At 41.8% G+C, this 17,133-nt stretch overlaps 1 protein-coding gene across 2 annotated transcripts in view; it reads left to right on the plus strand.

Moving 5' to 3' along the window:
* Nucleotides 1–17,133, plus strand: part of fam168a (family with sequence similarity 168 member A) — a 33,776-nt gene that overhangs the window by 1,537 nt on the left and 15,106 nt on the right. Inside the window, exons 2-3 of one of the 2 annotated variants that reach the window (XM_069147927.1) lie at nt 15,604–15,711; nt 16,432–16,523. In XM_069147927.1, the coding sequence (XP_069004028.1) occupies nt 15,650–15,711; nt 16,432–16,523 (154 nt within the window). In that variant the 5' untranslated portion in view covers nt 15,604–15,649. The remainder of the gene's footprint in view (nt 1–15,603; nt 15,712–16,431; nt 16,524–17,133) is intronic. The other variant, XM_069147928.1, reaches the window with a different exon arrangement.

A 17,133-nucleotide genomic window follows, 5' to 3' on the forward strand; every position in this document is an offset into this window, starting at 1 on the left:
ATATATATCTATATATATATATGATCGTGACTTGACACTAGATGCCGTGTAAAAGTTTTGGATTTTAGGATATTGCATCATAGTTGGGTTTTCCTGGTTTACAGTAAAGTGATGTCATTTTCTCAACTTATCAGGCCGTTTCAGATGTCCTGACATTGGCTTTTATGTACTTTAGTATGTCGTACTTCATTATATCCACATTACTGATCATCATTTATCCCCCCCCAAAAAAAACCAACTCTCATTATGTAAATGTTTTTGTTGAAGCACCAATAGTCACTCCTGCCATGTTTTCGCAAGATGTAGATTACTTTTGATAGATTTGATAGTTTTGCAGGCTGTAAAGTATAAGAACGCAGCGAACACGCCAGCTTCAAGTTCACAGAGCCCGATAGGACATTTTTAAATGATGTGTTTTGTTTGTCCCTAATGTATTTGTACTCAATTCACAGAAACACAAACCTGTACAGTCGCAGCACATTCTCACATTTCAGAAGCTGAAAATAGCAGATGCCGGACATGCTTGATTGACAAACGAAAGTCTCATCAGGATTCTTCTTAATTCATTTTCTGCTAATGCACTCGTGTAACATTTCTGCATTAGAAGAGGTACAACAGCAGAACAGAGGAGCCTCGAGTAGCGCAAAAGAGACAGGATTAGTTCAAATGTTAAAAGGTGTATTTTCCTTCTCTCCGACGACTAGTCTTATCAGTGAAATGAATCCTCTTTTTTTGGGATGGATTCCTTGCCGTAGCCACTGCCTATTAATCCCATTTAATTCAGGAAGCCATATTTGTCTAAAGGGATTTCTCAGATATTGCCGTTCTTGGCCCTCAGCAGAGCAACACAATGTCAGTATACTATGTACAGTTCAAATGTTGAAGAGACTTGAGGAAACGCACTGCGCCGTCTATTTTAGACATTCAGTTATGGGGTTTTTAATTTAAGGTGTGCTAACGTCATTTTCTTTTGTGGCATTTGTAACGATAAGACCCAGTAGAAATCCTTTAAATGGGACAGAAAATCGTACACCATATTGGTTCTACCCAATAAACAAACATAGCAACCTTTTATTAAAGGCTCCGTGTGATCTTTGTAAGACTGGAGTGAAAACAGGCTTCAAGCTAAATTGCTTTCATCCGACAAAGGTACATTAAGTGCAAGGACAATGGTCCTCCTCGAGGGCTCTACGCCGTAATTACAGCATATTGGTGGCATTTTAAGTATCTATAATTTTTTCTCAAGGATTAAAAACTAGAGTCATTTAAAACAACAAACAAGTGGCGCTGAACTAAGCTAAATATCGGTCAAATTGCTCGATGTATTTGCCCGTTTAATTTCACGTACAGTCTAAGGTGACCCCTGTCTGCCATGCTAGAGAGGAAGAGGGTGGGTGGCATGTGCTGAGCGCAGCCTCATGTGCATGAATGGTGGGCTGTACGACGCAGCCGTAAAACCGTCAGACTATTGAACGCTGCAGTCATTTAACGTTACAGCAGTCGGTGTTTCTAAAACGGACTATTGTCTTTTCAGCACTTCAGTCCCGCGAGGTCCGAACCACTTAATGATTTGCTCATCACAGATCATTGAAAGAAACGCTTACAGACGACAGAGTCCACGTTCACCTTCCCGTGATGTATCTTGTACAGCCCACGCTCTCCCTCAACTTGGTATCTATTCTTTTTTTTTGATTGAGGCCAGTAGATGCGAACTCCACCGTGGTTTGACTCGATGATTACCACAAGGCTGCTGTATCTCAAGGTTTGATACCACGAGCATCGTTTGTTATAGTTCACCACTTTAACCGGTCTCGAAGGACTATTTCCATCGTGTTTCATTTATCCAATTATCAATTTTTTTCAGTTAATGCTTTGGTCATTAAAGAAGCAGGACATTTTTTACGAAATGCTTGTCACCGTTTCCCAGAGCCCAGGGCGACGTGCTCAAATAGCTTGTTTTGTCTAACCAACAGTCTAAAACCCGAAGATGTTTAATTTACAATAACGTAACACAAAGGGCATTTTCCATCCCTCGTTATCAAGAGACATTCATATTGGTTATCATGGTGCAGCTGTTTTGGTATAGGACACAAAATCCATGGTCTGGTATCTACCTCAGTATTTGGAGTCATTGTTAAGCAGAGCAGGCAAAATAAATGAACAGTTTTGTCATTTATTTAGAGGAATCAATACATTTATAACTCCCTAATTGGCCATAATTCTTATTATAACAGTTAAGGCGTTTAAATGTGCATACTATCAATAAGAAAAGACTGAGATGTTTATTCTCAGGTTACCATAAACAAAAAAAACAGACCCACTGGCACCGTGTCTGCCCAGCTGTCAAGGCTAACCCCGCTAGCATGCCATCCCCGACGCACAACAACTTGTGCCCAAAATGTCAGAGGTATTGTTATGCATTTTTTGCTCCAAGTATGTCGACAACATCGCCTGACAGTAATTGTCTGGATCACGTTCGGTTGAATCCGGGTGCTGTTAAATCCATAATGTTTATGTTACCTGGACGTGACCTTCACACTGCGTACGAGCCATGAGAAGGTGAAACTTAACATGTGCAACACAAGCTTCTGCTTTGTCTCTCGTGCAGCGAGAACACGGCGGACATCATGAATTACTTTACCTTTTAAGGAAAATGACCCATCGTTTGATGATCTTTCACTTCTTGGATTGCAGCTGATAACACTTAGAAAGATTTAGTTTCCCTCTAGGATTAATGATTCGGTCGCAGCGCCACACGAACGATTGAGTCAATACTGTTATCGCCGAACACTGAGGTTTGCAAGAGGTCCGGTTCCCAATTAACACGTCTTACTTTGAGCAAATTTACAGATATCTTGGGAAAGCATCTCATTTGATTTTGTTAAAAAGTGGAATGACAAGACACGTCTCTATACCAAGTCCATGTCGCATTCTGCTTTTACTTTTTATTTTATTTTGAACTCCTCCGCAGCGACCTCAGGTTTGTAGCGTCAGCCTACCACATCGGTTCGTTCCGGGTGTGCAGCTGAGCCCATTGTTTATCCACATCAATCTTTTGGCGCGTTCCCAAAGAAAATCCCAACTAGCATTGTATTAAGACATTATTGCCTCGCAAATGATCTTTCATCTTTGTCTGCGTGCGCGCGTGCGTGTGTACGAGCATGCATGTATAGAACAGCAGGTGAAAGATGTCACGAGGAATAAAGGAGCAGGATAAAAGGTTGAACTGATCCCCAGAGGCCAAGCTGTAATGCATTCAGCTGCCAGTCATACTGGGGATCTGAAACGGTGCGCACATGCACACACGGACCTGCTCACGGGTCTGTGCCGCGGGCTGTCATTTCATTAGTAGTGCATACAGTGACGATTAATACTTCTTCTTTTTCTTCTTCTTCTTCTTCTTCTTTTTTTCTCCACGCTATGGTGCAGTGGTAGGGCTTAAAATGAACATGTGCGCGGCGTTGGCAGTTTATTAGATATGTCTAGTCAAAATTAATGCGGACCGAGACAGCAGCCACGCAATAAATGCTGCCATTATGAAGGTAATAACGTGGAATATCTGCCTGAACTGCTTTAGAGAAGTGTTGATTCGACTGAATGAGCCCTTCGGGGCCTGTAGTTTGTGGTGCTGTTGGATTGTTTTGTGATATTGACAGGTGTTAGACCCACACGGGTGATATCGGTTGTTGACTGTATATCGTTTCATCTTGGACATAACACTTGGCGTGTGAAAATGGATTGTTTTGTCGTCATCGTTTGGAGGCGAAGACTTGATTTACAAACAATGCGTAGTTGCGTTTGTTTTTTGTTTTTTTACAGATTGTTGTTATTTATTTATCTGTGAAGCTTCGAGGGCAGAGATGGATTTGTTTTATGAAAGTCGTAAAACACAACAGGTATCCTGTTGTAGCTTTTATAGTTTTTAGTGTGGCGATAATGAGCTCAGCGGGACCAACAGCTGAGTGTAGAGAAGTAACGGAGGAGCTGTTATTAGCAGGAAAATATAGACATCTTAGTGAAGTCGCAACTCTGATGACAGCGCAACAAACAACGACGACAAAAGCCTTTGTTTACGGGCTTTAAGTGTACACGGTGCACTTTTGATATCTGCTAGCACACATTCTGCTGCTGCAACAAAGGTACGGCACTGTAGCTTTTTGTATCCTAGCACGTGGTTGAGACACAGTGTTTGTGTTTTAGTTGTTTATTCCCAGAACCCTGCTTTATCTACTCGTCTAACCAAGAGCTAGATTACACCTGGGACACTGCTTCAGTCTGACTTTTCACGGCAGACAGGAACAACACAGGAGCAAACAATAGAATTAATGATGGCTGATGATGATTATTATTATCATTTACTATTTTTTTATAAGTAGCTTTTGTTTAAGCGTCCTGGTATTGTTCACGCTGTCACGATTTACACTTGAACAGAACAGAGGCGTTGTTAATGCCACCTTACACACCTGTGCTTTTCCAAGTTGTTGAACCAAAGCAAAGATATCGTATTTTTGGATTATTTGCACGACTTTTTGGCCACCGTTCGACAGAAGGCATCTCAACTTAAACTGCGATCCGCAGAATCGTGCAGCCGTCGTCGCCCTGTGAAGGTGGTCAGCTTCTGGTGACGTAACACATCCACCGGATACGGAGCAGCATGGGTATCGCTCCCGATTGGACCAGCAAATATTGAAACAATTACGTCTCGGCCAGCTCGCTGGAGGCTTGGATTTCTTCATCAGCAGCACGTTTTGCGGAATAGCTCAATAGTTGTTTGCGGGGAAGTTGAGATGTGTCGAGTTGGATGCAACCATACAGTCCGTGCGCAGGACGGTTAGCCAGAGCAACGAGCAAGTGTCATCAATGAGCTATTGCACTTCATCGAGAGCCGTACCAATACGTCTGCCAACCTCGTACAGTAGAGCGGCCCGTATTAGGTTGCTGCAGATTTACTAATATCTGAATGTACGTCGGTCGATGATGAGAGGACCCTGCTGTACAAACATGCCAACGAGGTTTGAGGTCATTTAGAAACGTCGTTTCCCGTTACATCGATTTTTAAGTAAATTCTTACACTATAAAAAAAAATGTCCAACTCTGCGTGTATCTTGGTCACAAACCCCCCCTTCCCCTCCCCGGTCAAGATTACCTGTTTATCTTTTGTATTTTCCTTAAAATTGTTTAAAAGATTACTGTCAGCCAATGTACCGTTGGAAAAAGTCCAGTTTCGGGTATCATATAGTTTTGAGGAATGTAACGCTTAAAAGTTTCATGCCTCGATTTCATTCCCTTAAAGATGGGCTCTTAGATTGTCTGACATGCCACAAGAAGTGTTTGTAAAACGCAGTCCATGCTACGGATATTGATCGCAGCTCTGCATATAGTGTGCTGTGGGTTGTTCAAGGGACTTGTGACTCGAGACATTAATGAGACGTGTAGGCCGGGTCGCTGACCGGCACTGATTAACAACTCTTACGCATGCATGGCAGTTCAAAGAGACGGCAAAATATTACTCGTTGCTGTTTTAACTGTAATACAACGGTCTGTTTTATTTCTCCTTTATTTGCGGAGTCCCACCTTCACTGCAGGCAATAATGCTTGTCTGCTGTTAATACTGCCTGGAGGCATTGATTGTTTACCTTGGGTTTAACTGCCAAGTCCTAGCTAATATAGCTGTGTGTGTGTGTGTGTGTGTGTGTGTGTGTGTGTGCGTGTGTGTGTGTGCGTGTGCGTGTGGGTGTTTTTTTCTATCTCTCAGAATATCAATCCACCAGCACTTGTATTGTTGGAATGGGTTTTCACATTTCATATTACAATTTAGTAATTATAGGTGCAAAATTAATTCACATTGGGTAACGTTTTTTTTGCAAGTTTTCCAAAGCAGCATTAGACATGGTTATTCAAATTCAGGATTATATGAACGTTTGGGCTTTCCCCTGCAGCCTGTTATTGCCTCTTCCATGATAACTGGATTGATGGTGTTTGTAGCTGAAACATGATCCATTGCTCTCAAGCAGTCAGCAATGTGCAGGACCCGCGAGCTTTATGCTCGCAGTTAAGGTTGGACTGTATTACGCCGTTAAGACCCATCATGAGAATTTACAAATCCTGAAGGCGTAATTGTCAGAACTTCGGCCAAAACATATGCTCCTCTTCCTATTAAACTGACACAGCGATGCTCTGGGATACATTGTGTTACGCAACGGGCATTAAAGGCGGCTGGCAGGACAGGCAGGTAGCCAAGTTGAGAAAGGTGGTGATTGCAGGTGGGAACTTCAAAAGAAAATCCAAAAACAAATCCTCTGCCACTTTTATGGGTTCAGATCCGATGATACCGCCAACAAGTACAAAGCTGTGTTCAGTATTTACCACAACAAAGTTTCTGCCAAAGTGGGGAACATGTACTCGCAACTGGTGCTTCAAGTACAGCACCATGCATCAGTGTCTTTACTGTTATTAGAAATATGGATGACACAGTTTTTGAGTTATCAGGGTGGGTGTTTTTTTTTATGCAGATACAAAGCTATCACAGATCACCTTTTCATGAAAGGCAATCAGCTGCACTAAATTGAGGAAAAGAATAAGCCCATATTGTTGAGCTTTTTCCATTTCTGCAACCAGCTACGCATAACTGAATGTTAATCTCTAAAATATCCCATTGATAATCGTGTTTTCAGCAAAATGAGTAAAAGGGTTAACATTTCACATTACAAGCTGCTTTAAAATACAAACGCCATGCCCTTAAAAATGATTTGCTTTTTTTTTCTTTGTGATTAATCTGAGAGAGTTTAGCATTCCATCAATAGATATCTCTCGGCTGGCTTTCCTCTCTAATTGTCATCCATCCAACATTTTTGTTGTCTGCGGCGTAAAAGAGTGTTGCAGCATCACTGTGCGATTATCATGGCTGCAGACATTTAGGCTTATTTCCAGTATTGTTCAGCCCTCTTATCGATGCTGTAATTACCTAGTTGCTTTGAAAACTCATTAAAAGTCTGATTGCTCCCTTTTAAGATGCCACCCACTTAATTTCTTTTAACCTCAGTAGAGTTGATGCTTTAAACATTTTTCACCGTAATGTTTAATTTAACAATTGTGGTGAAATTATACGTCTTAATACAAAGCTATATCACAGCAAAATATTAACACATGAGAGAGTAAATTTGATTTTGTCACAGATGCTTTTGTGTGTTGGAAATTTTGGTAAAACAATCTCTAATATGAAACTGACAGATTGCGTTTTATATTGTCTGATATCCTCATTAGAGCCTTAAATAGGCTGAATATTTTGCTGCCTCAAAATGACAGAGGGCGGTTCTTAATTTAAGAAAACATCACTCTTTCTATAGTGTAGCTCATCTAAATGTGTGACAGTAACCAAAGGACCACAGCAGAAGTGGAAATCTCCATAAATGGATCACGTTGAATCGTATTTATTTCACGGTAGGAGGCGCTTTGCGTGTGAAAATCATTTCCATTTTCAGCGGGATGGCACAATATTGTCGCATAATCCAGAAATGCAGACCCATGAGGCGTGTGACTGATGTGATGATTTTGGAAAGGAGAATAGAAGAGGAGGAAGCCGGCGCAGAAGAAAAAGGGGAGATGCTGTCCCAAAGTGTACAGTGCTGTCCTAGATCTAAAATAGCCCAGAGCTGTTTGGAGCTGGTAGCTGCAGGACAGGTCTGATTGTGCGGGATTCCATCACACCGCCTTTCAATACTCTTAATACCATAGATCTGTTCTTGGACTTGATTATGGACATCAGTTTGTTTTGATAGCGGGCCCCATTAGTCTGACCATTAAGCCCGCGTTCTGTTGGAGATCACGCCGTAGCTAGAATGTCTGCGATACTAAAGACCCTGAAAACCTATTTTCCCGATCATGTTCGACCTTTGAGCAACGGAGTCCAACCACAGACCGCACGTTAAAATGGACATATCCTCCAGCTCTGAAAAATGAGGCCGACGCAGAAGTGCCTTGAACTGTAATACCACCGGGTGCCGCTAGAGGTCGGCTCCAAAAAGCCTCCGGCCATGTTCAACGTCTCATCAAGTTCTCAGTTTCCTGCATGTCATTCTCTAAATTCACTCTTCCAGATTAGTGTTCTGAAAATAATCCCGCCATGAATTATAAAATAAGCTTCAAAAAGTCTTGTTTTTTTTTTTTTGGGGGGGGGGGGGGGGGGGGGGTGCCAGTTTGATTGACATTCCTGCGGTGCAGTCAGGTTACGGCTCCCGGTGGGCGGGACGTAGTATCGCCGGGTTTCCAACCAGATCAGTCGGCTCCACCCCTGGCTCCTCCCTCATCTCGCCCTAATACGGCGCCGGCGTAATTCCGAATTCGCGGCTTCATGACGACCGTTCACAAACCAACGGGTGACGTCACTGCTGCTTGCCTCTTGGGTCCGACATGACCACAAGATTTTCGTGCAAATTTCCAACAGTTTGGGATATTTCACAGGAGAGATTTCTGTGTTTGTCTCTGTGCTCTTCTCGCAGGTCTAAAGTGGGCAGATCTCAGCACGGTAAAAGTGATGTCAAGCTTTAGTAATCCAGGCTTTAGTGGAATTGAATCAGAATGCGATGACCGTTGTAGGTTGTTGAAAAAGAAAAAGAAAAAGGGCACGTGCACAGTTTAAAAATGTTTTTACTTTACCTTTGATTGTTGCTTATTTAGCCATGAATATTTCATCTCGTAGAGAAACAGAGACACATTTAGTGCAGCTTTGTAGTTGGTGTGTTGTCAACCAACAATCTGCTTTGCTTGAGTTATTTAAAAAAAAAAAATAATCCAGTGTCTAATCTTTGTTTTGTCTGACCAGCAGTCCCCAAACGCTTAGATGTTCAACTAATTATCTAAAAGACAAAGAATAGAATATTCACATTTGAGAAGCTGGAACAAGTGAACATCTAACATTGGTCATTTCACCTTTTCAGTACATTTTACAGATTTGACTGAAAACAGCAATAACGAGAAAAAAAAAACAAAAAAAAAAACCTTTAATTTAATGTCTAAAATGTATTCATTATCAAGGTTTATATTTTGAACAATAATTGCGCTTTTGAAAAATGCTGTTGACGCACCACATTACACTTAGCAAGACATTTGTCTTATGATTTGTCTTTTTGTTTCCTTCTCATATGACCCAAGTGAAATGCCTTCCTTCTGGAGGATTTAGAAAATAAAAATCTGTTCGGTTCTATTCTCTGCTGAGCCGAAGTGTGATAACGCCCACTGGTTTTGATGTGTTGCTTAAAGAGTAGATGCCTGGTGAGGTATTATGTGGGAGGATAGAGTCAGCGTGGGGGTTGTGTTGTATTGTACACGTTCCCCAGGAATGGTAGCTCTTTGTGTGTGTGTGTGTGTGTGTGTGTGTGTGTGCGTGTGCGTGTGTGTGTGTTGTTTATTCTTTCACAATCCTTCCCTCCTCCACCTCCTTCATTATTACCTCTTCTGGTTCCCCAAGGCTGCAGGAGTCTCCCTTTATGGAGTGGAACCAACATTATTGTTTTTATACGCGCACATTTTTATATTGACATTCACAAATTAAATATGCGGCCATAAACTTTGAAGATGTGCAACAACACAAGGCTCGACTGTGACAGAAAATGCTGAAAGATGGACGCACACAAATGGCGGCTCTGTTAGGATGCAGGCTTGCGTGCAGTGTTTATGCACTAATGCTTTCAGGCGATGGCTTGTGAGTTCAGCCAAAATGAAGTCGCGCTAATAGAGTTTAAGCCTAACAAAGTCCTGGAAAATAACTGGTGTTAAGCCGGGGAGCAGGAAGGTCTCTTTAATAATGTCAGTCAATAGTGAATGAATCCTCTCCTTGTGTGTGAAACAGAGTGCGTTCTCGGTGTGCTTTCACGTCTGCACGACGGTTTGGTAAAGCTATTGATGATCATTTATTATATCTAGGGCTTGAGTGATTCATTGATTTTTTTTTGATTTTTTTTTTCCATTTTTGAAGCAAACTTGCTGAACATTCAAGGTTTCTACCTATTCAGCCTTGAATTTACTGATTTCCTTTTCCTGAAGATATTTGTGTATTGAACTAGGGGTGCACAATATCTTGGGCATGTCATCAGTACTGGCTTTCAAATTAAATGTCAGTATTGGCCCGAAATGAACTTTTCTGTTGATATGACACGCCGATTTAAAACAAAACCCACAAAAAAAAACCCCACTAATTACGGCGAAATGCTCAATATTTAAGGGAAATAGGTCAAGGTCGCCCTGGTTGTGGCTATTGTCTGGAGAGGATCATCTAAACCCGTTGAAGTCGGATGAAGCTTTTGTTTGAAAGAAAACATTACGTGATAATAGTTACGACGTATTTTACCTGCGCTTACGTGGGTTTCTTATATTTACCAGCAAATATGTACATTTTGAAAAGCACTGCATGTTTTGTCTGCATCTGCCAGTAGGCCTTCACAATAAGAGAAGGCACAGTAATATGTTAAGTCCACTACAGGATAGACTTAATGCTCTCTGCAACAAGGTGGAAAAACAGTGTTTATATATCGGTGTCGGAATCTGCATATCGGACGGCGGCAAAAAAAAAAAAAAAAAATCCAATATCTGTGTTGGACTGTCGGCAACCGAGCAAAAAAAATAGATATCAGAAGTTGTGGATTTGGTCTCTGGAAATTTTTTTATGTTTAGTTGCAGGAAAAAGAATCAATAACATTTTTTTTTTTTTTTAATTAATTAATGAAATAACGAGTAACAAAAATATGTCAGTTGCAGCCCTAACTAAATCCAAAGTCATTTTTAGCTAAAGTCTTTTTCTTTTCTTTCTAAATTGCATAACAGTTGAGATAAAAACAAAAAAAAAATGTGAACAAAGGCATGCTTCCCAACTAGTGAAGACATGTTGAATGAAACCTATGCGGTATTTGGACCGTGTCCAAGTGAAAGCCACCTTCAGAAGGTACTAAACAGGTCGAACCTGAACGCTCATGTCATCCACCAGCACAGCTGCTCCTGGTTGTGTTTTTCTCTCCATCTGCTTCGCCCCTCCCAGCTGACTCCAGGTAAAGGCGGAGTAACGCCAGTTTTCAGTGCTAATCCAATTTGAAGTGATTTTTTTCTTCTTTTTTTTTTCTCCGTTATTGCAGAGTGACTTCCATTTCCATCTTAAAGCATTTACAGAGTCAAAACATGTGATAGCATGCGCACGCTTCGACTGTCACGGCCTCCCGGAAGAGAGAGATTTCCGTCGGCCGACAAGTGAACGCGCTTGATGTCGCGCGTGCGCTTTCGTCGTCGCCGTCAAGAGTCCTCTGTAAGCAGCGCGCCTTTGATTGACGGACAGGTCGTACACTGCAGCAAGCCCTGCTGTCTTCACAGTCGGATGTGTTTGTACCAAAACAGAGAGGAGCGCAAAGGCACGTTTAATCGATGTTCGTCAAAAAAAAAAAAAAAAGGGCCGGCAGACCGCAGCAGCGTGTCTGCGCAGCGCAACTACACCTCGTGATTTAGCCGATCAAAGGCGAGCCCTTTTTTTTTTTTTTTTTTTTTTTAAATGTACAAACCCAGATCCAAACGGCTGCTGTGACCAGTTAGTCCACCGTGGCTACTCGGACAATATTTCCACCGGGCGCATGCAGCGCCTTCACAGTAAAAGCCTTTTTGCTGTCTGCCAATCATGCTGCTTTAACTACGGGCCTTCAGTCAGGAAGATTTCATGCATTTTCACGCACGCGCAACACCCAGTGAGATCAGCTCTTTAAAAGCTTGTTTTGTACCTGACAGGGATTTTAAAAAAAATGATCCCAGCACAGAATGAGAATTCATAAGACTCCTGATCACTGGGATAATTATTTGATAAGTGTTTTCTGACTTAAAACAATAAAACCATTACCATTTCTTGATGTTCAAAAAATGTTTTAATGAACCATGTAAAGATTATGACGTTGAGCTCCAGGAAGTTGTGATTTACATTTTTTTTTTTCCCCCATTATTTTAGATGTCTTTTGACAAGGGATTAAGTACTAATTAATTACTAAGGATTAATTGATTGACTGAAAATTGAATTCACAATTACTGTGATTATCAGTTAAACATCAAACAACATTTTTAGAAAGTTATCTTGGTTTACTACTCAACACACCCTCATTACAATTTGTCAGTGGCGAGGACGCGCGTCTGTTTGAGCATTTCACGAGACGTCTGAAGGGATTGAGAAATTTGGAATGTGAAAACTCATTCATGTTTTCTTACTTTCATTTTATCAAAAAAAAAAAAAAAGACTTGAAATTCAACAATTCAATAATAATAATAATACAAAAAAATTGGTTAATCAGAAACGACAGCAGTATGTGCAGCAATACAACAGATATAGTGACACTCCTGTTGAAGTAAATACCGTGGTTGGATTTTCCGCTTGTCCGCCGTACAGCGGGCAAGACCGATTCGGATTGGCCACATGCTCGCTGCGTAGTCTACATGTAGTGGACGAGTGGATAATCCCAACTCAGCGCATCACCCAAAATGTCTGCTCGTTCCTTTTACAGAAAACAAAATGTAGCAAAACAAAGTCACGACGAGCTCAAAACCCCAAACCCATCAGCTCCGAGTGTCTGGCAGCAGTCACTGTGTCTGTAAAGCAAGTGCCGGGTGCGTTTTTGACATTTTCAGGCAAATCAAGTTATGGTGTCATTTCTCCATGATGTACGCCTGAAACGCCGTAAATGCTTCCAGAACGTGAAGTAGATGTGAAGACTCGTCTCTGCTCTTGTGTTCTAAAAATAAATGTACTATCTCTGTCTCTGTGTGGCAAACGATTCTCCGTAGACCGGTTCTTTGCTAAATGGATAGCAGTCTGACTAATAGAAGGTCTTCTGGCTTCTTTTTTTTTTTTTTTTTGTCGGAGCTCGGGCCCCCCTGGTCTCACCTCCTCCTGAAACAAAGGGAGTTATGGCAGGACACTCGTACTCATCACAATGATCTGAGCTGCCTCTGTTCCTCACACACACACACACACACACACACACACACACACACACACACACACACACACACACACACACACACACTCTGTTTAGACACATTGTGGTACCCCTCTTGTTCGCAGCCATTCACTTTTCGTCACCTTTTCCTGCACCCAGATGCACTGAAACACATGAACACACCCGTCTCTCGCTACTCTATTCATGCGCAGCTGTGTGTGTGTGTGTGTGTGTGTGTGTGTGTGTGTGTGTGTGTGTGTGTGTGTGTGGCAAAAGACGTTCGGGTTAGTTTAGCCACCTGCCCATGTGTTAATGGGATTTGTTTCCTCTCTCCACACAATTGCAATTTAGTTTGTGAAGAGCCAGATGAAGGTAATATTAGGATTATAGCTCTTACATGGCGTATTGTAACTTTAATTAGATTTTTTGTTGTTGTTGTTGTTGAGAATTCCATTTAAAAGGAGCCACAAAATAACACAAAGAAGAAAAAAAAGGACAGTTGGTTAATGGGTTTCTAGTCATTTTATGTGAAGAATAATTTATATAGATATATATATATATGATTTAGGATCAGTATTGGTCAAAACTGTAATCGATCCAATATTTCCTTGTTGGTTTGTCTCCAAGAACTCTGAAAATGAATCTCCATTTCACATCGGCATCATTTATATTTATGGGTTGTTTACAAATGTTTGGGAATCCAACGGCGCACAAAAGTGACACGGCGAACATTATAATGGCTTGCAGACTGAAAATGAGCTGCTCTCCACTGTGAGCATTGTTAGCGTCCTGAAGTTATCATCCAGCTCAAAGCACAGCTGTCTATATGTGCAGCCTCACACAGTGGTTGGCCTGGCCGTAGCCTCTTGTAGTCTTATAGCTTTATAGGTCAACTTTCAAACCGGAGCTATGATGGAGGAAGATATATTTTCAAGGCGTGTTTTTTTTTTTTTTTTTTTTTTTTGTATTTTTTTTTTTTTTAATATTTGGCAATTGCAGTAATACGAGTTCATCTTTAATTTGGTTAACATCAAAGTTTGCACGTGGACATTCTGATTAACGAAGGTGGAGAGAGCTAATGTCAAAGTAAACAAAGCAGAGCAGTGTGGGGGAATGAAAGGTGGGAGGCTGAGCAGTGCTTCGAGGAAGGAATTTAAGATTGCAGTGGATTAATGAGGAATATTCTTTTAAAAGATGCTCAGCAATAGGTTGATCAACTCCCCCGAGACATCCTTTTGCTGTGAGACATGAATTTGAGGAAGAAACCAGAGCTGATACACCACCACTACTGTTGTTTTACATACACACACACGAAGGTTTCTGTTTATGTTGCAGTCAAGGGGACATGTGTGTTGTTGTTGTTGTTGTTGTTTTACAAAATTCATGCAAAAAAAACAAGTGAAAAGCAACTGCACCCACGTGTCTGTGCTCGCTTTCATTTGTCAGTGTCTTGAGGTGTTTTGACATCAGTGCTCCTGGACAGAGCTCTGAAACGCTTCCTTGGATAATTTGAAGTGTCACTTGGTGCCGTTTGGCATCACCACGGTACAGCGTACGCTCAGGCCTCATGACACCGAGGCGCTAACCACATAAAGGGTTTGCGTTTGTTAGTCGTCAGCTGGCCGTGAAGCGTAAACTCAGGACGGATCGGCCTTCCGATTTTACGTCGGAAATTTGTCCCGTGTTTTGCGATCCAACTGTATATTTATACGGGAAGCAGAATGGCACAAATCAATTCGGATGGTCCGAATATGGTGAGTCGGCGCCGTGTTTCGAGGACTCGCCGCAGAATATGTGACACAGTCGCGACACGGCACACGACGGAGCCGGACTCGAAACCGGACCGAGCCGGCCCGATCGCTGCCATCACACGCACCAAGTCCCAATCTCTGAGACACCGGAGTGAAAAAAAAATCAATACAAAGACACACATGAACTCAAATAACACACAGCTCACACGCACCTTTTCCTCTCTTTGTTTATTCCTCAACCTTTCTGCTGCGTGTTTGTGCAACGCTCTCGTGGTTCTGTGTACTGGATCATGCTTACTCATGGCTTGGTGCAAAAAAAAAAAGACAACGCAGCCGCTTCGTACTATATTTTGTTCTTCTGCTCTGTCACTTGCCCGCTCACTCAGTATGTTGTGCTTTTTTTTTTTTTTTTTTTTCATTGGCTGTATTGATGTTTGCTTTGCTGCTTGTATTGGTTGTTTTGCACCGCACGTCACATATGTATATACAAATTCATACTCATGCCTTACTGGACACACACACACATTATCTAGGGTCTCTAAACGCAGGAATTATTAAAACACAGTTTGCTTTTTACACATAAAAAATTTTTTTGATGGCGTCGTGACATTTACATAATTTTTTTTCACCCATACACTGCGTATACAGCACACTTATTAAAGCCAATAAATACGCAGCTGAAGACACAGCTGTTCCCACAGACACCCATTCAGACACGCAATCTAAATCACTGTCTCCCCTGCTGCTATCACTAACCATTTGCTGTTGCACTGGTGCTTGCTGGTTTTTTTTTTGTTTGTTTGTTTGTTTTTTTATTATTATTATTTTGACTTTGTTTTTTTTTCCCTTTTTCCTGTGTTCATTGTAATCATGACCTCTCGCTGTTTTAATTTCAGATTTGCATATCCACTTCCACTCCTTCCTCATTTGCATACAGCAAGAATGGCGAGCGGGCATCCCACAGACAAATTCAGTTTCATGTATCAACCAGACACGCACAAGAGGTACGGGGCACGCATGCACACACACTCACACAAACACATACGTTTCACAATGCCCGTGTTCCTCGATTGCGCAGGTAAGTTGCTCTCGAGGGCTTTTCGTCGACACCGTGGAGAGAGAGATGCCCCGTGGGGACACGTAGTACACACGGCCGTGTTTATTAGGCACCTTCACCCTGACCATTTCTAGCATCTGAATGTATTTAGCGGCCACTCCTCCGCTCAGCGCCGCGGTCGAAACCCCGGCTGGGAGAGCCTCCCCTGCCTTTGTTGGTGGAAAGTCAGGCAGATGTTCCAATTTGGCTTACTGTATTCAGGGCCACACAGGAAACCAGACTGTTATTTATTTTTTTTTTTTGTCCTCAATGGATCCATGCGTTCTTGTGCATTTCTGTCAGTGCTTGTGCTTTTTGTTGTTGTCGTCGTCGTATTCCAACTGTCTGTGTTTTTAAGTACATGCTTATGTTGAGCCTACTTGAGGGTGAAGATTCACAGGGCTTGATTTTTGTTGCATGCTGGCAAAATCCTTCAGCTGGATGTCGCCTTAAGAATCTGAGTTTGGGATTAATGTGTGTGATGAGTGTGTGCGGTGCTTTTGATAATCGTAACAATTTTCTTTCCAATTTACATGGCTTACATCTCTCTCCCCTCCATTTTTCTTCTGTCTTCTCATAACCCTCTCCCCTCTCTTCCACACTCTCTGTTTCTCTCTCTCTCTCTCAGTAAGAACAGGTTATCTTCAGCTATGAATCCAGTCTACAGCCCTGTTCAGCCTGGCACTCCCTACGGAAACCCCAAGAACATGGCCTTCGCAGGTAAGACCGTTTAGCATCCTCCACACTACTGGAAACGTACTGTTTTAAGGATGGAGGGGTCACCTGAGGATTTTAAAGACAATGACGAAATGGGAAAGACAAAAATTCTCCTAAAAGCCATTCGATGCTCTCAAAAGTTTGATTTGACTAAAAGTTGTTAAGAAAATGTAGTTATTATAGTGAAGTCAGTGAGAAATGGGTAGAATAGGTATTCAATACATAATATGGGGCAATTTTGGAAGGTGGAAATTATAGGCACTGTTATATCCAGAAATTTAGGCCCTTTCTATTATTTTTCCTAGTCAGTAGGGTCTGTTTCAGAGAAGGAACGTGATCGGAGGTAATCAGAACAAAGCACTTGGATACAACACTCGTCTCGAGCAAGGTTGCTGCAGTACGGGAGAAAGTTTATAGAAAAGGGTAAAAACTAAATTGGAATTGTTCAACAAAAACATTCCTACCTCAGAACTGTGACTGCATGGAATATAGTCGTACCCAGGTCGTGTAGGCAGGATAAGAGGATGTAGAGGATAGGATTATAAAGTGTCGACTGTGGTTAAAGACCGCTTTTCTTGACCCTGGAGAGAATATCAATCTTTCTCGGCAGAAG

This window comes from Embiotoca jacksoni, unplaced genomic scaffold, assembly GCF_022577435.1.
Source record: "Embiotoca jacksoni isolate LCO1_2020_lvr unplaced genomic scaffold, fEmbJac1.0.p SCAF_14, whole genome shotgun sequence".
Classification (NCBI taxonomy): domain Eukaryota; kingdom Metazoa; phylum Chordata; class Actinopteri; family Embiotocidae; genus Embiotoca; species Embiotoca jacksoni.